General features: G+C 36.6%; 1 protein-coding gene across 6 annotated transcripts in view; it reads left to right on the forward strand.

Moving 5' to 3' along the window:
- Positions 1 to 11,225: 11,225 nt before the first annotated feature.
- Positions 11,226 to 24,985, forward strand: part of LOC115217534 (lipase maturation factor 2) — a 101,405-nt gene continuing 87,645 nt past the window's right edge. For 5 of the 6 annotated variants that reach the window (XR_005001241.1, XM_029787260.2, XM_029787262.2 and 2 more), the window contains exon 1: positions 11,284 to 11,377. Coding sequence is in view for 5 of the 6 variants with exons in the window: in XM_029787260.2 (XP_029643120.1) it covers positions 11,284 to 11,377 (94 nt within the window). In the remaining variant the exon portion in view is untranslated. Of the gene's footprint in view, positions 11,378 to 24,985 lie in introns of all 6 variants that reach the window. The other variant, XM_036507343.1, reaches the window with a different exon arrangement.

Here is a 24,985-nt window from a genome sequence, read left to right on the forward strand (position 1 = left end):
AAATTTAGTTTGGCATTGAAAAATAAACAAACGTTTCAAAACATACTAAAAATATTTTTTCGTACTCCTGTATTTTGAAATGATTTTACGATTCTAATTCAAACTTTCTATGTTTAAAAATTTTTTTAGCACCTCCCTAACTTTTTTCTTTTGCATTCTTTCAGAATTTCTTTCTTTTTTCAGAACTTTTAAACAGATTACAATTCACCCCACTCCCTCAGCATAATTGTTTTCAAAATTTCATCAAAAAGAAGGTATTAACACTCTCCTTTTTCTTTTTGTCTGAAATAAAGAAATTTAAAAATGACTAACAGTATCGCCCGGCGTTGCTCGGGTTTGTTTCAACCCTTTAGAATTGGAATTTTTGAAAAGTAAAAATTTTGCATTATGTAGCTTGTTATTCTCTTTAAGTGAACATTTTCCTGGTTGAAATACACCGAAAAATGGCGACACAGCAATAAAAAAAATCGTAAAAAATAGGGATTTTCATAGAAAAAAAGCACCGTTTTGATGTAAATAATTTTTGGTGTTAACATGGTCCGATTTGATTTTTTTCTTCTACGGAAGGAAGAGCAAGCCTTCTTCTATCGTACTTTCAATTTTGGTCAACTTGCGCCGCAGGGTTTCGGAAGGGATAGTGTAGGTTGAAGGCTACCAAACCTTCCACACACACACTCACAGACAACTTCAGCTTTATATAGAGAGAGATAAAAAGAATGAAGTGTTACACATAGTGTGCATGTACCAAAACTCCGCCACATCTTCACGTCTATCTTATGCGTCGCATCTCGAAAGGCCTGGAAGAGAATCAACAGACTTTATGGCCTAGAAATGCAACAACGACAACCTAGTAATATTCAGCAACGACAACGACCGAGCTAACAGTTCACACCTTTCTCTCACTTCATACCACTTCTCTCACGTTCCTCACTGCACTCGTACATCAACATCTTAACATTTTCTGATATTCATCTTTGTGGTTAATAAATCGGTTTCACCACCAGTTGCTGTCGTTCCTTCGCCGCCTCCTATCGCTTCCTGTTGGCAGCAGGCACTCCTTATCTCTCTGTAACCCTTGTTGCTGTTGTATCTGTCTTTAATGCTCTTAGGCATTTCTGCATCGCCTTATTTGCCCCGACGTCACTCGTAAATAGTGCACTAAAATACAACCTCCTGTATGAACATCGAGCTAGAAATATCAGCCAAATCTCGCTTAAATCAAGCCATAGTTCAGAGAGTTTTCGAGCTTTTCTCATTGCGACACACTTTTCGAAAATAAAACTCTGCCTTTAATGCTGTTAGGCATTTCTGCATCTCCTTATTTGCCCCGACAACACTCGTAAATAGTGCACTAAAATACAACCTCCTGTATGAACATCGAGCTAGAAATATCAGCCAAATCTCGCTTAAATCAAATCACAGTTCAGAGAGTTTTCGAGCTTTTCTCATTGCGACATACTTTTCGAAAATAAAACTTTTCGTGACATATACTAAGTTTTGTTAGAGAAGCCAAATATATAATAGTTTTAGATTGTTGCAATTTAACGGGGTGGGGGTTAATTGATTACATCGAACCCAGTGCCAAATATATTATGCAACGCGACTAGATGTCCTCAGAGCTGTCAGATCGTAAATGTCTTTTACAACCAAATACTCATAAACATTTTATTATATAGTTCTTTACTACCCACAAGGGGCTAAACATAGAGGGGACAAACAAGGACAGACAAAGGGATTAAGTCGATTACATCGACCTCGAAAGGATGAAAAGCAAAGTCGACCTCGGCGGAATTTGAACTCAGAACGTAACGGCAGACGAAATACGGCTACGCATTTCGTCCGGCGTGCTAACGATTCTGTCAGCTCGCCGCCTTATACTCATAAAAATTTTATTATATTTGGCGTTCGAGACACCTAAAGATTATTGGTGACAGTCAAACCTGTCGCGACATACTCTGGAAAGTTCTATCCAATCGCCTACACTTGTATAGACGATAAGTTTGAAAAATTGTAAGAAAATAGAACAGAATGTCCTGCGACATTTTGTTGCGGCTTCTTACGCTGCCAGTTCAAATCCTGATATGGCTAAGTTTGCCTTTCATTTTCCAGTCCCCAGGTCAATAGGATGGATAAAGTACCTGCCATTCACTGAGATCCGTTTAATATTCTTATGATGGATATAAATGGAATTATAGTAAGAGAAGAAGAAAAGGCGGCTACATAGGACAAGTAGTACGTGATAGGAAAAAACAACAACAAAAAAAAACCAGGTGGTCACGACTGGAATGCTTTTGATCATAGGTCTACTCGGTAAGAGTTGACCAAGGGCCGAACAACTAATGACAAATGCATATTTTCCTTATTAAAATCTATTTTCTTTATCAGATAATGCAGTCGAATAAGTCTCTACAGCTACAGGAAGGCCATGGTTGTAATGCCTTTGGCCACAAGTCTGCTGTATTTGTCGTTTTCCCCTGATCAAGTGTACCTATATTCATAGGTGTTCGAACTAAGAACCATCCAATCTTTTTATATATCTAAGACTAGATTGTTCGTTACGTTCTTCCTCTTTTACATTTGATATGCAAGAATATTATTCAAAGGAGATTTGGCTGTCATTTCTAATAATATAAACGACCCGATGAAGGCGCCTCATTGTTGTTATTGTTCAGTCCCAGTTTAACCGTTATCAAAGTTAACTTTAGACCAGTCCATCCCGCCATTTTTGCTTCTAGCGTAGCTTATATTTTATGTTTATTTTATCCACTGTCTGTTTTTTAAAAACTGAAGGGTGTGAAATGAGACAGAGTTGGCTGCTATTTATAGTAAGTCAAACGCTCCCACGTTATAAGTATTGCTGAAACAACAATGCGCTTATTTCAACGAAAATCATTTTCCCTCCTTTTATTACCGTCTAACCTTTCAGGCTTAACAGTTTAAAACAAAGAATCATTAACACACACACACACGTACGGTCTCTCTCTCTTTTTCTGTCTTTCTTTATATATATATATATATATATATATATCTCCCTTTCTCTCCCTCACTTCCCTTTCTCACTCCACTCAGACATGTATATGTACGTGTATGTGTGTAGCTCTTTGTGAGTATGTATATGTATACATGCACGTATACACGCACATATACACATACACACACATTTTAAACACAATACTTAAATATTGGTTTCAAATTTTGGCACGAAGCCAGCAGTTTTGACAGGTGGGTGCTAGTCAGTTATATCGACCCCGGTGCTAGTCAATTATATCGACCCCGGTGCTCAACCGGTACTCATTTTATCGACCTCGAAAAGATGGAAGGCAAAGTCGACCTCAGCAGAATTTGAACTCAGAACGTAATGACGGACGAAATGTCGATAAGGATTTTGCCCACCGTGCTAACGATTCTGCCAGCTCGCCGCCTTACAATACTTGGATCTTTTCGGTTTGAACGGCACTTTTTAAAAATAATTTCCACGTAACTAAACACTTTTAAACTTCGTATACATGTAGAATGTGTTTATAAAACATCTTTTTCTCTTGGCTTTATTGAGAAAATTCTATCGTTTGTAAGATATTTGTTGTTTTTTTTTCTTCAATTGCTGCAATTTCAACCAATCAATGACGTCTATTGAGTTGAAAACATTCTGTGCCGTATGAATATTCCCTCGTTTAAGAAACAAATTGGGTTTATTTACATTTGTGAAGAAAAAAAGATACCCCTCCCGCACCCCTAACCCTAACTAACCCTAACCCTAAAACAGATTGAAGTACAATAGATCGATACTAGGGTCATAATTATGGGTGACAATTTCATATGACACTGCTAGAAAAAACTGCCTTTCAAACCGAAAAGATCCCAATACTTAAATATTAGAAAGCCTTAGCTGTGAGAAGAAAATTTAAAAATACTAATACAGCAATGTCTTGATATACGAGTTAATTTGTTCCCGGAGCTCACTCGTAAAGCAGAGCGATAATTTCCCATAGTAGCATTGTTATAAATCGTAATTCGTTCCCGGAAAAATATTTTACCTATAAAACTTATAATACACGTAAATAAATAGCAATAAAACAATCGTAGAATGTAAAGAATATTTTATGTAAAGTAAAAAGAATGACAAGATCTTGTTGTATTTGGAGACGGTCATGTTGCCAGTGTAGCCAATAAAAACACACGCACTATATATTTGGTGTTAATTTGCTTCAGCTTTATTTTACTTTTTACATTATCGTATTTCGGCCAGAGTTCTTTCGTCACACTTCTGTGACCTCATCAGTGGTCCTTTGCTTTCTTCTTTCTTAATTGTGTGTCTTTCCTTACTAACAATCAGTCATTTTGATCATTTATAATAAAAAATATTATTATAATCATTTTCTGCACCACTTTCACTCGCACTAGACTTGCGCACACCATCTCTTGTGGACGCGATCATCGATTCACAAGCACTCGTAGACGGACTTGTAGATTTCTTTTTAAAAAAGAAGTCTAGAGTTGTTTGCTTAGAAGAAGCTTTTGTTCGTCTCTATAAATTTCTCGGTAACACGCAGAATTTGGATCTTGTACTTAAAAAAATTATTATAAAATAAAACTCCTAAACCGGGTCTCGTAACGTGAAGTATTACTATATGCTTTCGGGAAAAGAAAAGGGGAAGGCTATTACAAACATACAAACACACACATAAACATACACATATATACACATGTATACAAACACGTTTCCACACGCATATACACATGCACACACACATATACATGCACACACAAACACATTCTTAATATATACATACATACACACATGCATATATATATATGCATACATGCATACATACCTATATATATATCAGCCGAAATTGCGAGGATGATCCGGTTCTTGACTGAAGATTGAAGGCTTCGAATTTTAGTATCGTGTTTTTAGTATCGTCTCCTAAATGTTTTACGTTCTTGTCCCAGTTTGTATTTTTTTACATTTACATATATATATATATATATATATATATAATATATATATATATATATATGGGATCATATATGTATGTGTGTGTATCTATATATTTAGCGGGGGAATCTATGAAAGTTTCTTTGACCAGTCATGTGTCTATCCGCCAGCAATGAAGTCCTGTTCAAAACGTATCCTTATTTGAGCCATGAACTACCCATAAAAATAGGGCCAGCTTCAAACACTAGTTAGAAGCAAGACAGCTGCGACATAAGCCACGTCTTTCTGTTTCAACTTTTTTGAAAATCAGTGTTAACTGTGAAACCGGTTAGATCTTTAAATATAATAATCAAAAATATATAACTATTCTCAGTGCATTTTCGACTTCTGTTTCTTCTATATTTCTACCCGTACGGAATAACTTCTCTCTCTCTCTTTCTATATATATATATATATATAATATATAGAGAGAGAGAGAGAGAGAGAGAAAGGTGAAGGGATATATGTAATAAATATCCTAGAAACAGCTGTAAGACCTTCTATCTATAAATGCTCTAATATCTACACAGCATTGGTTTTTTATCTTATTACGCAAAACTTTATATATATATATATATGCATACATATCCATACACACACACACATGAAGTACTGGTGAAATGTCACGGTGAAAACCTCAATAGAATGTAAACACAACAGACCCGAAATAATGATTTGGGATAGAGGAGAGAAATCGTGTACAGTTGTGGAAATCAGCTGCCCAGCGGATGCTAACATAAAACTAAAGATCAGCGAAAAAGAGAACACCTACATCGAGCTATTGAGAAATCAGCAGTAAACTGGGTAGAAACTCTACAGAAACTTATGAAATGCTTTACACTGTTTATGGATTGATTTTTTTCGCAGGTACAAGAGGCTCAAGAACGATAGTGAAGGCGTGAGAGACGATGAGAGGTGTGTGAAGGAGAAGGACGTCAGAATGATAGAGCTGGTTGAGAAAATTTGTACTTTTTGGGGTGAAGACCATTGAGTATCTATGAAACCAATAAGAATATAGTCTGGAGTTAGTGTGGCAACTGTGCAGAGAACTATTCATGAAGGTATAACGGAAGCCAAGGTTTACGAGATCGGAAAAATATCGTCTTCTTCCATCATCTTTTTGTTCTTCGTGTAGTTCAGGCTTCCGGCAGGCAAAGAGAGAAGACTTCAAGTACAAATGCTATTTAAACTAGTTTATTTACAGGTTTTACAAGATAGGTGAAGCGTGCTGCTCTCAGCTACCATCTTAAGCTGTGTACGTTGTGTAGCAGCTCCGTTAGTGCGGGCGCATTGCCTCTGGAGGTACAACATATAGACAAGTCCAGCCAGTGGTGGTGTTCACAAAGTGGCGCCCAAAAAAAGAGATTTGAATCGGGTTTTCCCTTTATATAGAGTTTTTCCATGGCAAATGGATGCAGGTGAGGTCTCGCTCCAGCCTTGGAGATGGCAATGGCTGCCGCGAGATCTCATCCAATATGGCGCTGACTGCTTGTGCCGCTACGAAGGTTTGATCATGCAGAAAATTTGTGTAAAGTTTGCTCCCATGGTGGTCAGTGACGAGCATCCTGGTAACCAGCTACTTGACAGAGATGGGCATCAAAACTCTCCCTCACCTCCCCTACAGTTCCAGATCTTGCTTCCCGTGACTTTTGGTTCTTTTCCAAGCTGAAGAAGAACCACAGGAGCAGTCGTTTTGAAGACATTGAGAAAATGAAGTGGGTTGAGATAAGGGTCCTGGACACCTTCACTATGAATGACTTCCATGGGACCTGTACGAAGTGGTCGGACCGCTACAACAAGCGCATTGAAGTCAGAGTATCCAACTTTAAAGGAGGTTAGAATTTTGTACCTCTTTGAAATAAATAAATGTTCCTCCTGAAAACAGTGTAAAAAACCTCTGGAACTTACTTTGTATATTATTTTGTCGAACTTCGAGAAGGCCTCGACGAGATTTGAATTCAGAGCAAGAAGGATCATTATCAAACACCTCTAGGCATTTTATCCGATGCCCTATGGATTCTGTCAATTCACTGCTCCCAGTAAATATAACGAAAATATTTTTTGGTGCTAGGCATTTTAGCAGAAGATACGATGAAAAGCAAATGGAAAAAAATTCATAATTGGAGTGATATTATGACATAAATGGGTTAAGGTGAAATATAGATACTGCTAAAGATATAGATACACGCACATGCACTCCCCCTCATATGTATATATATATATGTGTGTGTGTGTGTGTGTGTGTGTGAGAGAGAGAGAGAGAGAGAGAGAGAGAGAGAAAAAGAGAGAAAGATATGAGAGAAAGATATGATGGTAGACGGAAACCGAAAGAAGCCCATCGTAAACATACACACACACATATATATATATATATAACAATTTAGCTAGGTGTAAAATTCACCTAAGTGATGTTAAATAGCCAGTTCTAAAATCTCTATATGTCTATCTGATGAAGCATCATTACATATTTAAACGGATTTGATTGTTCTTGAAAAACTTCGTTTTATTAATGAAGCGGAAACAGCTGTAATTCATGAGATGTGTCATTTGTTTGTATAAAATATTTAAATTTATAATTGTTCAATTCATTTTGTTTTCCATTTCTTATAATATGTATATGTATGTATGTGTGTCCTACCATTGATTGGCAACCGGTGTTGGCGCTTCTATGTCCCCGTAACTTAGCAGTTCGGCAAAAGAGAACCAATAGAATAAGTACTAGACTTGAAATACAAAAGAAATTAAGTACCGAGGTCGGTTTATTCAACTGAACCCTCCAAAGCAGAACTCCAGGATGGCTCTAGCTTAATGACCAAAATAGGTAAAAGATAGAAAGTTTTTAAATGTAAAATTCCTCACGTACAAAAAAAAAAAACTATAAAAGTTAAAAATAAAATTGTGCGAGTGTGTGTGCGTGCAAGTTTGAGCTGGAAATTAAATATATGAAAAGTATTTTTTTTCCTTTTTGCAAAATTGTAATATCCGTTGTAGAAAATATTGGAATCCAAACAATTTTTATCTTATTTGTTTATTATATATATTTTTTTAAAAAAGAAAAGAGGGTGGGGCGTCTGGACATTGCCGAATAGCTTCAATATTTCTACATCTACTTTCAGTTTGTGATCAGAGACCGAAAGAATGTCTAATTAAATTTAACAACTGTGCAAACACCCGATAGTAAAGCTTTCTACACACACACACACACACCATATGTATGTACATACATACATTTGCAGAAGTTATAAAGTGAATCAAGGACCGAGGGTTTCATGCATGCTTATGAAACTCTTGGGGCTAGACTTCCGCCCATCCCCCACAAAAACCACCCTTTTTAAAAACGTTTTCTTTTCCACACAACCCCCACCCCTTTTCGGCTACGGGGAATACGAATCTGCAAAAAAATTGGCAGAAATCGACATTTCTAAAATACCACCCCACCCCCATTTCCTTCATTTTAAACTTTATTCAGAATTTTTTTTTCTCCAAAATATGCGGAAAAACACGGAGATTATGATTCTGAAAAAAATTTCCAAAAATCTTTGTAAAATTTTTTTAAAGAATTTTTTCTTTTCTAAATATACGGAAAAATACGGACATCAGGATTCGGACAAAAATTTCAAAACATTTCTATACTTGTGGTTACGGTTTAGGTTAAGGTTAGGGTTAGAATTATGGTTAGGGTTTTAGGGCTAGCGTTATGGTTAGGGTTTTAGGGTTAGCGTTAGGGTTTTAGGGTTAGTGTTATGGTTAGGGTTTTAGGGTTAGCGTTAGGGTTTTAGGGTTAGTGTTGTGGAAAGAGTCATAATTAAAGAAGTTGAGTGCCTGAATTAATACCTTACAGCTTCGTCGCTAATCAGGCACTCAACTATGAAACCACTGCAGAAACAACTTTAAGCTAACGAAGCTCATAAGATAATCATTTATTATTTTGTCATCTCTCTTTCATATTACGACTCAATGCTCAGCCAACACCTCTTTCTGAAGCATACGTATATTTGTCTTGCAATGCCTAAGCGAAATATTTCATATATATTTTATTTATTTATGCGCCCTTTTCAAGCCTAGCTAGGCTCATGGGCCCGGTTTCTCGGTTTCTGTGGCGTATGTGTTCCCCCCACCTGGACGGGACGCCAGTCCATCGCCGCGATACCCAAGAAACAGGAAGAGAGAGAGAGAGAGCGCGCGAGAGAAAGTTGGGGCGAAAGAGTACAACAGGGGTCGCCACCACCCCCTACCGGAGCCTCGTGGAACTTTAGGTGTTTTCGCTCAATAAACACACACAACGCCCGGTCTGGGAATTGAAACCGCGAGTCCGCTCCCCTAACCGCTGGGCCATTGCGCCTCCATTTCGTATATCTCTCTATATATAAACGGCAGTTTGTCTGTCTGTGTGTCTGTCAGGTTGTACCCTCACCCTGACCATGGCTTTCAACCAATTTTGATGTAACTTGACACACACATAGCCCAATGTCATAATTCAAAACTAACGCAGCGAAAATTTTGAAAAGTTCCCCTAGTTCTGAAAAAAATCGATAAATTCGACATGGGGTCGAGAATCTAAGCTTTTTATATGCAACACATTTTCTGTTGTAGTTTTCGCAACTTGCAATCAGGAGACAGCTAGGAACATCGTATACACAGAAGTATTTGAGTGAAGAGAAGACATTGCAACCTACACATGCGCCTTCTTTCCCTAGAGGGAAAGAACTAGATTGGGATTAGTCTTACATACCCGGGCAACGCTGGGCTATGCTGCTAGTATATATATAAAACCAATAAATTCCTTTATTTCTGCCAATTTAACTTCTTCCAAACTTTCTCTTTCTCTCTCCATTAAACAGATACTTTCACTTTTTACTTCCTCTCTTATCTCATATCATCACAACTCCCTCTTCTACAATATTAATATAACTTTTACACACACATGTACATCAATACTTCACATGCACGGTAACTTCAAAAGAACTTCCCTCGTCATACAATCGCTTTCTCTTAGTCTCTTTCGTTCTCATTACTTCAAAAGTTCCCGCAAGCCCATATGTAAAAAAAAAAATTTTTTTTTACGGAAATCGACGGAAAGGTCTACTAGAGACGAAAGATTGCCAACTTTTAATATACAGAGCCAATAAGGCGGTGAACTGACAGAATCGTTATAGCACGCCGGAAAAAAAATGCTTAGTAGCATTTCGTCCGTCTTTACGTTTTGAGTTCTGAGAAATAAAAAGACGCATTGGATAATGTGGTAATAGGTGTACTGTGCCCCCCCCCCACTCCAAAATAAAAATAAATACAAACGGCATGTTCGTGGCTACATCGACAAATGATTATAAGTCCGGGTCGTCAGGGAGTCTAATAACAACAATTATATTTACAAGCAAATTGTAGAGCTTCTATGTGGTCGCTCGATTTACTTGAAGCACCAGCTTAATTTCCCCTCAAATAACACGGCTACCCTCCGAAAAATTACACATGCACAATACCTGCATGGCTCCAGTACTTATGATTCATAGAGCTACGTGTTCATGTCGGACTTGGGGTTAAACAGCATTTCTATTTACTATTATTTCCTTTTCGCTTTTATATTCCTCGCTATATATTTAACTCCTCTTCGTCATAGCTTCCATCCTCTTTGTCTGCCTGCCTGCCTGTCTGTCTGTCTCTCTCTCTCTCAGCAACATGTATACATATAGGCAACATCCTTTCCTTTGCATTCGCTGCTCCGCCTTCGCACGTTCTCACTTCGACTTCGTTTTATATTGTCGGTTAAACTTCCCTCCTCTTTCACTCAGCACTCAAACATGAGAGAGGAAGAGAGGCACACGCACAGTTTCCCCTCTTTCCCTATGAATATGCGCCTCTATAAATATGCGCGCATACATACACACGTAACGGAATCACCGTGCGTGTGTATGTGTAGCTATCCATATATATATATATATATAGATACATATTTATATATTTTTAAAGGAGGGAGAGAGACAGAGAGCGGAGTGATTATCTAGATGTGTATATATAAACATTGCTAGATCAAATGAGTGTGAGATAAATAAAGCTAACAAGTGAGTGAAAGAGAGAGTAGTAGAGAGAAAAGGAATGCAAAGAAGTGAGAGTGCAAAAGAAAAAGGAAAAGATTAAAGAGTAAGAGAGAGATTTAGAGAGAAAAAAAGAAAGCTTATAACTAAAAGATAGAGAGAGGGCAATTGAGAGATAAAGAGAAAGAAAACTAAAAAGTGAATGAGAGAGAGAGGAATAAGAAGGCTAATGAGTGAGAGTGTGAGCAAGCGAGTGAGAGTGAGAGAGGGAAGATGGCGTTAGTCAGCAAGACAAGAGATGTCTTTCTCTGGTGTATGTCTGTTATTTATCTATTTGCATTTGCGTCATATTATGTGCAAATTCCAGGTGAGCTTCCTGCTTGATTCTTATTATTTCTTTTTGTGTCCATCTGGGACATTTGTTGTGTTGATTTTGAAAGTTTTCATTGAACACTTTCCACTCGGTACTGATAAACAGCGGCGCTCGATTCAAGGTTGATAGAGGCAGGTGCTTCATTGTGAGTTGTTTTATGTGTGTGCTGGCCCGAATACTTTTCGTTCAATTTAAAACTTGCGGCTTCGCTCCGGCATACAAAATATGCATACATACATATATATATAGTAAATAGAAATGCTTTAGTTGTCTACACCACCTGTCTTCGTCTTGGTTTTTTTTTGTGAATTCTCCCTATATATACACACACACGTTGTGTGTGCGTGTGTAATATCCATGTGTATATATCTGTATACGTGTAATATCTGTGCATGTATATATATATATATATATATAATACCTGTGTGTGTTTGTATATATAATGCCTGTATGTATACATACACTTTTTGTTTTAGAGATTGCTTACCCAACTTGATGCATGCACACTTGATGCAACCATGGCTGCCCTAATTACTACCGTCACCACCTTCGCATTCATGCTCCCTCTGCAATAAGGCTTGTGGGGTTTGTTCGCATTCCTAAGAAGTCTCACTATCAAAGAAGGAAGTTGACGTCGTCACTGGATTTCGACAGTCAACTACACACATATAGATGCGGATTTTCCGAAGATCTGTTACGAATGGTTTAAAAAATAAGCCATCTATCTCTTTCTGCATGCTTATAAAGTATCCCCAACTCTATGCATGCACAGGTTATCGTCTTAAAAACGCTTATAAGCGAGCAGTTAGAAGATGAGAAATAAAAACTACGATCAGGTTTCGACTCTCAGTTGGAGCCATTTTACTTCACTTAAATACCTAACGGCCTTAGGATAACCGTGAATAGCACGTACTCTCTTGTATATATATAGCTGATTTTTTTTTCTTCCCCCAAATTAAGATATCCCTATGCATTCGTTAACATTTATTCTTTCCCATAAGTTTTTTCGGCAACTTTTTTTTTTCGTAGTGAGGTTTGAATAATATTAAGCAGCCATGCGCAATAATTTGTTTAGATTATTTTATTTGGTGAGAGCTGTAAAGAAAATCTAAATTTTATATCTGCTCTCTCTCTCATCTCTATATTTGACTGCTTAATGTTATAGTGAACAAGGGAACATTTTTACTAGTTAGTTTGTTTTCTAAATTTAGTCTTCTCTAACATTCCACGACTCCCGGAGTTTGTTGTGCGACTTTAAAATATTTGTTAATTTTGTGGTATAAAGTTAACATTGAATCGCCAAAGGGTATAAATAGATAAATAAATGAATAAAAGTGATCATTGAATTTCACATACAATTGGTTCAAAAGTTTTATATCGCAGATTCATTTAGTATCTAATGAATTTCCGTTACTTTCGACTATGGAGTGTTGAGTTCGAACGACTGTCAATCTGCTTATTGAATTGGAGTATATGTGGCCGAGTAAGGTCATAATTATGTATACCCTTAACGTATACTGAGCGTGATTCGCAGGCCGCGGGGAAGCCTTCCACCCGGCAAACTTCTGCACAATTTCTGTCTGCCCAACTTCCCTTACGAAACTAGATCCGACCCGAGGCTAAGATAACACACACACACACACGCTTGCATAAGATGTCAATCAGAGAGATCGAACCCGAAGCCTAGTGATTGTAAAGTGAATTATTTTAATCGTCCGGCTTTGCTTTTATTAAGTAATTTTTCATTTCAAGGCTTACCTGGAATAAAAAAAAAAAAAATCTGAGAGTGGCGTACAAAATACTTAATTGTGTTTAGCAACGCATTTTACACTCTGAGTTCAAATGCTATTGAATTCAACTTTACTTTCAAGTATTGTCAGTTTATATTCCTATAATTTATCATAAATATAAACCGAATTATAACAGACGAAATGTTACAGTACTGAGCTCTCAAAAGTTGTTACCGAAATAATTTTCCAGGATATTAACCGCGTCTTTACAATGTATATTTACAATCACATAATATATCGATCGGTTTGATATATATTTGCTGGATGTGTACATAGTCCCAAACTGCATTGAAACTCAAAGAAGAGTTAAGTACTCAGTTATTTCCATCTTCCCTGGTCACCATCTGACTTCAGGTTCCCAACATCTCCCTCATTGTCCATTCTTTAATGTTAACTCAAACACCGCCTTCGTGGTCTTTCTAATACCTCTTTCGAACTCGGAACGTTTATTTCTAAATTAACGGTGATGGTGAGTGGCTTGGTGGATAAGAAAGAACGGTGGAGTTTTGGAAAATATGCTCCCCCACGAAGTCCAGAACTTTTATTGAAAAAGAAAAGATTACGGATGTGGGAAGTGAGATGTGGAAAAATTGAAATTATCGTTATAGAAGTAAAGTTTCCTAGTTCGAATCCAGTCTAGGACTATGTATATACTTCGAGGAATAAGGAAGGAATACACTTAAGGACGATCGGAGATAATGATTGAAACCCCGTGTACATGTTAGATACAAATGGAGTGCATAATCACCATTTTATTGCGTATTTATATATTCTTAGTATCTACAAATACATGCAGGGAAGGTTTGAAATAAATGTAGGCTCCTAATTCCATGTTCTGTCTTCTACCTATCATAGACAGAACGGGTATATGAAGAATATACTCCGCTACGTGGTTGCTCGATTTGCTAGAAATAGCAACCAAAGCCTCCTTCCCCATCAAATCGTGCCTTACCGGAATGTTTACACTGGATAATGTAGTTCTAGATCTTTTGTCTGAGGGTCGATTTTCTCTCCCCACCCCACTTCTTTATTGCATTGACTTGTTACCTAACCCCAGGTCAGCCTTGTCTGATTCTTGGCTATTTTTGTTTTATATCTTGTACTACGTGGTCCAGTGTATCTTTCCCTTATTGAGATGGTAGAATACGAATTTAGAGAATGCGGTCGCTTTTGCTAGCAGTTATAAAAGATGCTGGAGGGTTAGATCATCAAATTCTATAGTATAAAACCACTAGTTGGGCCCGTTGTCGATCTGGTGTGTGTGTGAATTCGTTCGTTACCATAATAATTCTTACAGCTAAATACAAATGATATACGCGAAATTAGATATTGCGAGTGACGTGTTTATCGTCTCGGGCAAGTCTAAGGTGCTTGTAAGTGCCTAGCTATGTGTTGGCATTTAACAATATCAACAATAATTGGCAGTTCTTATCTATCGCTATTTCTTGCTCGACAGCAGCCAAATCCCTCTTAAATGACATTCTATTGTCTTAGAAAAAGCAATGAAACATTTAATAATGTAGTTCGCTGTCTGCTGAATTTCAGAATAAACACACCCCCGTAACTTTGGATTTCAGTGATTTAAGCAGCAGAAATTAAGCTTCTGCGACATTTTTTTTTTCTTTTTTTTTTTTTGAAATATTTTTCTCATTTCTCATCATTTCTGTTTTGGAGCACATCACTGATTGTAACTTTTTCGATTGTGATTCTTTTTTTTTTCTTTCTTTTAATCACGAATTCTGTTTTCATTACGGGGATGGGGTGGTGGGTTGCTTATTCCGAAAACTCCACGGAAAAGGAAAAATAATAAATAAGAGACGAGATGGTCACAACTAGAACGCCTTTAATTAATACATCTGACCAATCAGCGGTGGATTGGCGAAATTGTTTAAACATCGGACAAAATACCTTCCTGTGTTTAATTACTGGTCTTTTACGTTTCAAGTTCGAATCGTTCCTATGTCAACTTCATCTCTGATCCAATCAATTATTAAGGGTAGTTTTAATATCCTTAAAAATCACATTCTAGATGTTAATAGACTTAGAATACAAAGCCTTGGGCTAGACAACACCACCACCACCATCATCAGATAAAAGCATAAACTACAACGATTTGGTCATATTTGCTGCTTTGTCTCTGAAAATTCTCTACCTGTCGTCTGTAAACACTTTTCTTTCTCTCTGCATTCTTCAATGTCACTATGACACATGTGCGCCTGACAATCTTTCAGCAATTGTGTTAAGCGCGTGCTTTATGTCACTACGTTTATATATATATATATATAATATATATATATATATATATATATATATATATATATATTGTGTGTGTGTGTGTGTCAGCTAGTCAAAATTGGGCTGCACGTTTTTATTTTCCCAATCGCAACCCACATTTTGGGAATATGCACCTCACTATAATTTAAAACTGACAAAGCAAAGCTCTTCGTACGAGATACACCAATATCGTTATAATAAGGAAGAGCATGAAATGATTCACCCGTGTAATAAGAAAACCCAGCAATTACTACTCTTTAAGCGCTGGCGCTCAGCCAGTCTACACAACACATGGTAGATGGAGTATGAGGTAGACGTACTAGTGAGGAGATGGGGTTTTCCGTTTGCACCAGCCGGAGGACAAACCATCCGATCAGAGAGGCCTGGGCAACAAACTCAAAAGGAATGTGTGTGTGTTCGTATGTATGTATGTATGTATGCATGCATGCATTGGTGGTGGTGGGGACTATATTTTTGGCAGTGATAAAATCTTGTCTCCTTTCAAGTTTTTATTTATTTATTTTTGTCAAGACCAGAATCTCTGCATGCTTTTATATCTAAAAATAATGTAAGGGCTGCTTGTATTTTCATCTACTTCAAGAAAGTAAAGTATATTAACTGTGATTCAAAGCCTGTACCCTGAACATCAGCATGTATTCGTATATGAAAAAGGATCATAGCTATTACAGGAATGGGTTAAAAATATGCTAAATTTCGAGATGCGGTAAAATCTTGAAAGATGATGCTAAAAATCATACACCACTAAACTAGTATATATGTGTAGAATTCCTAATAGATGAAAGGCAATGTTGAGTTCGGCAGGATTTGAACTCAAAACGTCTAAATAGAGCCGGAACGAATATTACAAAGAATATCATCCGGTGCCAAACCTGGCTGTTAGCCTCATTAATAAGGGGAGTAACTCGCAGCTTGTCTCCTTTCTATCGCAACGCTATTATCTTAGCTATTTTGAGAAATTCTCAAAATAGTATATCCACCACCTCCTGTTTCGACCTTTTTTTTTTTTTTGTTAGCTACCTGTCCTTGTCACATATTTAACTCTTGGTGAATCTGTTTTTTTTTGTTACAATTTGAAGATACAAAACGAAAATAATAAACTAGTTTAGATTCGCACCCCATTCCATGTTTTAAAAAATCAATCAATGCATGTAGAATCCCATAAAAATACCTTCCTTTGTTAGAAATTTTTGGGTTTTAGGGAATATTTTACTTTTAAATTGTAATAAAAATAACGTAACAAAAATCCACCAGGTTCTATTCTGAGTGCATGGCACATCTTCAAACAGCTGCCCTCCTCCATACTCATCGTATTTTCTCATCAAGTTTTATCTCTTGCACCCACACCTTATTCCTCTAATGTTCAGTTTTTTCTCACAGATTGTGTTCTTTCATTCATGTACACTCGTATTACACGTCTAATGAAGCATGCTTGTTTCTCTAGTCTGTGCAGATTCTCTGTGTTTATGGCTGTTTCACTAGCATGCAGCAACATACTTTGTACTGAGGGAGAAACCCTTTGTTACCAGCAGAAGTAACAGCTTCCTGAGCTATTGCCAACTGGTTCTTACAATGGTCACTAAGTTTTCCCATAACCTACTATCTCATTGCTAATTAGGTCTCCTTGATAACAGATACTGTCAACTTCTTGATAGCCTTCTGGGTATTGCATGGAATCTATTTTGCAAGAGCTCTTAGTACTTACTACTCCTGCAATACTTACTCCTGCACCTGCTGCATGTAATGTTTACCTTCTCTTTTAGCCTGTTACCAATCTCATTGCACCTCGTGTGCATTCATAGTTTACTCTGGGTACACTGTATACAATTCCTACCTACCCCTTTCCTATATATCAAGCAAGAATATTTATTTCCCTGGTGGTAACAGGGTTCTGTCTTTTCTACTTATTAAGAGTTTGAGAGGGTTTCTTTGATTTCATATTTTGTTTCCATGCCTGAAATTTCTTTTCTAATTCCACTACTGATTCTGCTATAAGAGCTGGGTCATCAGCTTAAAAGAGCCCCTATTGGCAGTTGTTCTCAAACATCTCTACTATGATTTGGAGTGCTGTACTGAACAGAAGGGGGTGGGAACTGAGTCTTAATGTACTCATGCTCAATTTATCACCAATTGATAAATTGCTCAGTTTATCACCATGCTCAATTTATCAATTGCTGAATTTACCATCAGCTTTTACCTTGCTAACTGCATCTCTCTACTTGGCTTGCACAGCTTTTGCAAGCTCTACTACCAATTTCCTCACTGCTCATCCAATCCAAAAGCAGGGAACACTATAATGTATATGTGCATCTTTCATGTTCTGTTTACCACATCCACTCATGAGGTCTTGGCCAGTTTGAGGTTTAGTCAAAGGCACTTGCTCAAGATTCCATGCTGAAGCATCTTGGAGAATTGCATTTATGTGTTTGTGTGTGTATTTAAAATATGTGTGTGTGTATATACAAAAATTTGTATAATTATAAACATAATTATAATTAGGGTTTAGCAAAATTGCTTCACCACATACCAAAATTTAGCAATAGCAGTTAAAAACTATTCTACTACCATATCTCCCAGACAGCTGTCTGGGAGATATCTTATGGTCATAGAATAGTATTTAACTGCTATTTCTAAATTTCAGTATGTGGTGAAGCAATTTTGCTAAACCCTAATTATAATCATTTTTTATAATTATAAAAATCTTTGTATAAGTTTACCGATAATGGTTCTTGTAACATACTGACCTACTTGGTAAGATTATTAATTATAAATTAATTGATTTTACCCTTTATTATTATTGATAATAAATAAATATGAGAAAGAGAATATATATATATATTATATGCATGTTTGTGTGTGTATGTGTGCATATACCTGTGGATATGTGTATGCATACGTGCATATGATTATAAATTATATATATATGCCTGCTAGTACTAATATTAAGATGTCATTTATTGTTTGCACTTACAAATTATTCTAGGAAAATTAGTTGTGAGCACACTCTTAGATATTTCCCTGTATTCACCCTGTTGCAAGTTTGAATACCAATAATAATGTCATTGTTATTTCAATAACAATAGTTGCACTGCTTCAGTTTGCTCCAAAAATGCATTCTGTAATCCATTTTCTGTGGGATGCAATATGTATTGGGGGCTGAAATCCACCAAAGGCTTTTGGCACAGTACAGGGGAAAATAGCTTTACCACTAGGGCTATCTATTGACTAGATTAAAAAAATAAAAAATTGTTCACACATGCAAGTGTCATGAATCATAAAGGAACACAATACCTTATAACATTCTTTGTTGATGGCAGCTTTGAAGGAGATCATTCAGTGATTCTTTTCAATGGACTAATTTCTATTAATGAAATGGTAAATTAATTAGCAAATTAGTCATGGTGTTACCCATTAAACCACCTACAACAAATTTAGTTTTGGTTAACTTAATAATAACTTGATTGATGTTTCAAATTCAAAACCTGCACTGTAGTGATGAGAAAGAGACCGTAGCTAGTGATGCTTATGCTAGTAATAGGAAAATTGTATGTGCGTTTTGAATAATTAATGATTCATTGTTTGTGTGGAGCAAGCAGAAAGATCAGTGACAACTTAATCGACATTTCAGGTTTGAACCTGTAATATAGTGATTAGAGGAAAATTGTGTCTAGTATTGCATATACAAATAATTTTCTTGTCAATTAGAAATAAGATTATAAGTACATTGCAGGTAATTATAATTCACTTTCATATGTAAATAATAATAATCATAAACTGCCTGATGCAATACCAGGCAGCGACTCTCATGACTTCTGATCTTTATAGATTGGATGTGTTAACAGGTATATTTTGTCTTGATGTATAAGAACCACCGCAACTATTCTGCTCAATAGCACAGATTTGCTTATCAGTTGTGTGACCGTAACCAGTTGAGCATGTCCCTTAGTGGTTAATGAAACATGCATCTCTGATTACAAGCAGGAGTAGTGGGGGAGCTTCATAGCTATGAGTTGATGGGATTATTTTAGGTTTGAATAATTCACCTCAGGAAACATAGGTGTTTCGTTCCTCATCCTTAAACATTTATTCAGGGACCTTTTGAGCAGGATGGGCTACTTGACTTGAAGAAAATTCTAACTGGGCTCCACCTGCAAAGCCATGCACTGTTTATTTTGATATGAGGTCACCATGTTGTGCACATACAGTTGTGATGCATATGCCTGGTGTACCCTAATCAGGCGGAGTCATATGAGTCATCTGAAATTCGATGAAACAAATTTTGCACCACCTGCTGCCTTTCATGTTGCTAACCTGTATGTTTGTAAGTAAGTTAATGTTTTCATGGAAGACTGGAAATAAACCCTATGATGGTGACATGCCCAACTATCACATTATGTCAAGGAATGAGACAGTAACACACACATACACACATTATATATATATATATATAAAACTCCTGGAAATTTAACATGATGTTCCTCTGTAACATACAGATTTTCAGGTCCTTGGTTGGTGTATTTGTGGTAATTGAGCTATTTAATTTAAATGTTGCCTTGTTGCTCCAAACAATCTTCTAAACTTCTTGCCAAGTACCATGTGAAAAAATACTCCTCTTTAATCTGGATCACCTTCACTGAGAGCATGGACTATTCTTGGAATGTAACTTTTTCCAATGACAGTGCTTGAAAATGCAATAAGCACTTGATTTAGAAACTCCTATCTCGTGACTCACTTGCTCCATAAATTTTCTTGAAATCTTGCAATATGTTTCTAATACTGTAAATCTTTGAGTATAATCCGCATTTTTCCCCCAAAATTTAATGGTCAAAATCCCTAGTGCATACTATATACGAGGTTAAAAATGAAAAATATTTTCTAAGCAATGTCCAGGTTTCCATTTGCTGTCCGGCAATGTTTATTCAGGCACATTTTGTGATGTTGGGCGCAAAAATACCTTAAGCTAAGCCTGAAAGCAATGAAGTCCTAAAAGAATCATCCATAACTTGCAGTAAGCAACATTTATTAAACGTTATTACTGTTATTTCTTTATTTTCTGCAAGCAAAATACACAAAAAAGCTACACGTTTGCATTATGTTATATGTACAATAATAATAAAGGACGTTACCGTATACATTTTTACGAACCAAGGACGTTATATAGACCTCCTTGACTCAAGTTAGAGAAGGGGTGCGTATTATACACAAAGTTTAGGTTTTTCAGAGGTACAGCCTCCTAAAAATCCCCTGCGTATTATACTCAAGGGTGGACTATACTTGAGGATTTACAGTACCTCTTCTAGCTTTGTGGAGCTCATCAATGCCGGTAGTTTTCCAGAACATTTCTTCCTTCAAACTTATCTCTTATTTAATTGATGGCAAGTCATGTAGATAGATCTATTTGAAATTCCCTCTTAAACTGGTTTTGCACTTGTCTTTGAACTTTGACTGCATTTTTAATCTTCTAGTAGAACTTTTTGGGCTGAACTTTTCTTTGTTCAAAACTTAGTTTGGCTTCATTCATTATTTCTAATTGGTTAAATTTAAAAGAAACGAAAATTGAATTATCAGCTGTTAAAATGTGTATACATTTTTTGGGATACCATGTGTGTTAGTCTCACCGTTTTTTGATAGTTGTGAACCAGAATCATTGTCATAGAAGCAGTGTGCTTTGCTTCCGCTCTTTTTTTAAAAAAACAATCAGGCCATAAGGAAATATTTCCTTATTTGGAAACCAGTGAGAATTGGTAATAGGAAGAACATCTGGCTTCAACAAATTCAGTCTCACCTATATGAACATAGAAAAGTGGATGTTAAGATGATGATGATCTCTCTCTCTCTCATTCTGTTATTTATATACATCTATCTATCTATCTGTCTGTCTCTCTCTGAAGTAATATCCCAAAATCGTTTTGACCTTCATTCAACAACTGAAGAGGGCAGAGCTTTATCCATGCTTGTGCTTTTCCATGTCTTTTACTTTTGTTATCCTGGTTTATTTTTTTTTCTTATATGTGTGTATATATATATATATATATATATATCCCCAAATAGACAAAAGACCCTTAATGTCTCAACTCCACTGACACGTTTATCTCCCATGGCCTCTCATATGACCTACTTTTCCTGCTTTATTTTTAGAGTAATAATACATACAGGATTTAATTTTGGATATTATGAAAGAAAAAAAAAAGAAAACTCATTAGCATTTAACGAAAAAAGATTAATTAATTATTAAGAGATTAATATGTATAGTATGGACATAAGTGTTTATTCAGTAGAAATTCATGTGCAATACTCAGAAATTACACAAATTTTAGGTTTTTTTTTAACCCTAGGTCAGATCTGCTCCTGTACATTTATGTTCAAAAGTTGTTCCAGTTGATAACCAAGCTGTTGTTTGCTTCTAAACATCATGATTCTGAGACTATATTCTCTTTTATCTTCTAATTGTTTCAGTCATTAGACCGCGGCCATGCTGGGGCACTGCCTTAAAGAATCTTTGGTCGAACGTATCAAACCTAGCGCTTGTTATTTTTGTTTTCTTTTAAAGCCTGGTACTTATTCTATCAGTTTTTTTGTTGAACTGCTAAGTTATGGATATGCAAGCACCCTCCACACATATATATGTATGATGGGCTTCTTTCAGTTTCCATCTACCAAATCCACTCAAAGCTTTGGTTGGCCTGAGGTTATACTAGAAGATACTTGCCCAAGGTGTCTCGCTGTTGGACTGAACCCGGAACCATGTGGTTGGGAAGCAAGCTTCTTTTGCAGATTTGGTTGCTGGCCATAGAGGTCAAGCAACCATGCAGAGGCTCTCTGGAGCATTAGTTTTATTTTTTCATCTTTTAGCTAGGAGGAGATGCAGTGCCCATGACCCTTTTACAGAGCCTCTGAGATCAGTGAGAAGGAGGGAAACATTCTCTCGAGCAGAAGTTCAGACTCTAATGCCTTTTACAGAGTGGATTCTACAAAAGGCACTCAGTGCCAGAGGTGGTGTTAAATCAAATGATGGATTAAATCTAACCACCCTAGTAGGCCATGGCAAGATTTGAACTTAGAACACAATGTGCCATATCACATATTCTTTTCTACTCTAGGCACAAGGCATGAAATTCTTGGGGAGGAGGTCAGTTGATTAGATCAACCCCAGTACACAACTGGTACTTAAATTTATCAACCCCGAAAAGGTGAAAGGTTAAGTCGACCTCCATGGAATTTGAACTCAGAAAGTAACGGCAGACGAAATAACGCTAAGCATTTCACCCGGCATGCTAACATTTCTGCCAGCTTTCGCCCTACCATGTAACACATTGCAAAATGTATAAACAAATAGCCTTACATTTTTATGAATACACTGTCCTGAATTGGTATTTTTCTCTTTTTAATCAACCCCACACTTGAGAGGATGAATGGTAAAGTTAACCTTGGGGGGATTTGAATAGAGAGCAAGGAGAATTGGAAGAAGTACTATCATTTATCTCTTACTTGTTTCAGTCATTAGACTGCAGCCATGCTGGGGCACTGCCTTGAATTTTTGATACTTATTTTTTAAGCCTGGTACTTATTCTATTGATCCCTTTTGCCAAATAGCTAAGTTACAGGGACATAAACACACCTACGCTGGTTGTCAAGGGGTGATGGGGGTGACAAACACACACAAAACTGCATAAATATATGTATATAATATAATATATATATATATATATATATATATATATATATACACACACACACATACAACAGGCTTCTTTCAGTTTCCATCTATCACTCACAAGGTTTTGGTCGGCCTGAGGCTATAATAGAAAAAACTTGCCCAAGGTGCCAAGCGACTGAACCCAGAACCACATTTTCATCTTAAATCTTGTTTGTTTACATCTGACATCTTGGATATGGAACACCATAAAAAAATCAGTGCCTGCTATAATCTCTGTGGAATATCTAAGAGTACCATACGAGCATGATCGTTGCCAGAGCAACAAGCTGGCTTCCGTGCCTGTGGCACGTAAAAAAACACCATTTGAGCGTGATTGTTACCTGCGTCACCTTACTGGCATGTGAAAAACATCCCCTGCGTATTATACTCAAAGGCGGACTATACTCGAGGATTTATGGTATATGCCATATTTCAGGCGTTTTTACTCCTTTATCAGCACCCATCTAACTCATTTATCATCTACGAACCCATTCTTATAGAGCCACTACATATAGCAATGTAACATTATTGGATATAGCAGTTTTACATCTGAAACACATTCCTGGTAGCTTGTACGTAAACAGTAATGACTTTTAAGTACACGGTATTTCATTATGTAAAGTCATTAATACTATTGTTCATATGAATGCTCAATATAGATGGGGGATTGAAGTGACTGTATTAATTTTTCTGATCTACACTATGAATGAGCTTCTCCTGTTTCAGCTGCTGGAGGTTATTCCTGCTTACCTGTTGAAATGGAAGGAGCTTGTCTGTAGGACTGATTGGAAGGAAGACAAATAAAGGAATAAAGGCATTTTCCCAATGATTTGAGTGAGATTTAGTTGCTGTTTCTAGGAGGTTCTCTTTTGGATGGTGGAGATAAATTGCTGGACTCAATTTTTTTCTCTATATAGTTTCTTTCCTCTAGGTTCTTAGTTCTAATCTAATGGAGTGAAGGGAGGAATGCTTTTTGCATTTTGTTCTTGTGGTGTTGATTTAATTGATTCTGGCTCACATTCAGCCTAACGTGTGGCAGCTGGCAGCAGTCTGCAACAGTCAGGAATATTTATCAGGCTTTCTCTTCCGCAATTGTATGTTGGATGATTCTTTGGAAACATCTACAGGATCAATGGATATTACGAAATGTTTTTTTTAATTTTTTATCTTCTTCTTTATATTTACTGATGTCTGGTAGTAATTTCTTATCTTCTGAATAATGTTCTGAAAGAGAACTCTCTGTCTAACAATGTACATGCGTGATAAACTTAATTTGTCATTTTGTTTAACATCATCACATGGTCTCTGGGCACCGTTCTGTTTCAGAGAAGAGAGGACCAGAGACTTGATCCTCCCTTCTTCCCATCAGTGTTGAAATAGCAGCCAAATTCTCAAACCAAACCCCCACCATTATAAACAAAGAAGAAGAGAATAATAGATAATATAGTCTTAATGTTCTTTAAATGATGGAATGGTCTTAAATGAAGATACTGTTGATCATGGATTTATTCAATCTGAATTGACTTGGGGCTAAACAATTACAATAACCAATGGAAACAGAGCTACTCATTAAAAGCCCCTAAATATGAATGTAGAAGTATACCAAGAGAGAACTTGATGGAACACATCACTACCTGTGCAGGTGTGAATGGGTGCAAAATTTCCTCTGGCCTATAGTGCTTGTTTATTAAAGTAAGGGTACCAAAGAAAATCTTTATCCCCCACTCTTTACTCGAATACTGAAAACCATTACTACGCATACCACTGAACTAGCAATAAATTAAAGATTCTGCCCACATTACCATATAACTTTTGGAATGGAAA

The sequence above is a fragment of the Octopus sinensis genome, linkage group LG11 (genome assembly GCF_006345805.1).
Source record: "Octopus sinensis linkage group LG11, ASM634580v1, whole genome shotgun sequence".
Taxonomy (NCBI): Eukaryota; Metazoa; Mollusca; class Cephalopoda; order Octopoda; family Octopodidae; genus Octopus; species Octopus sinensis.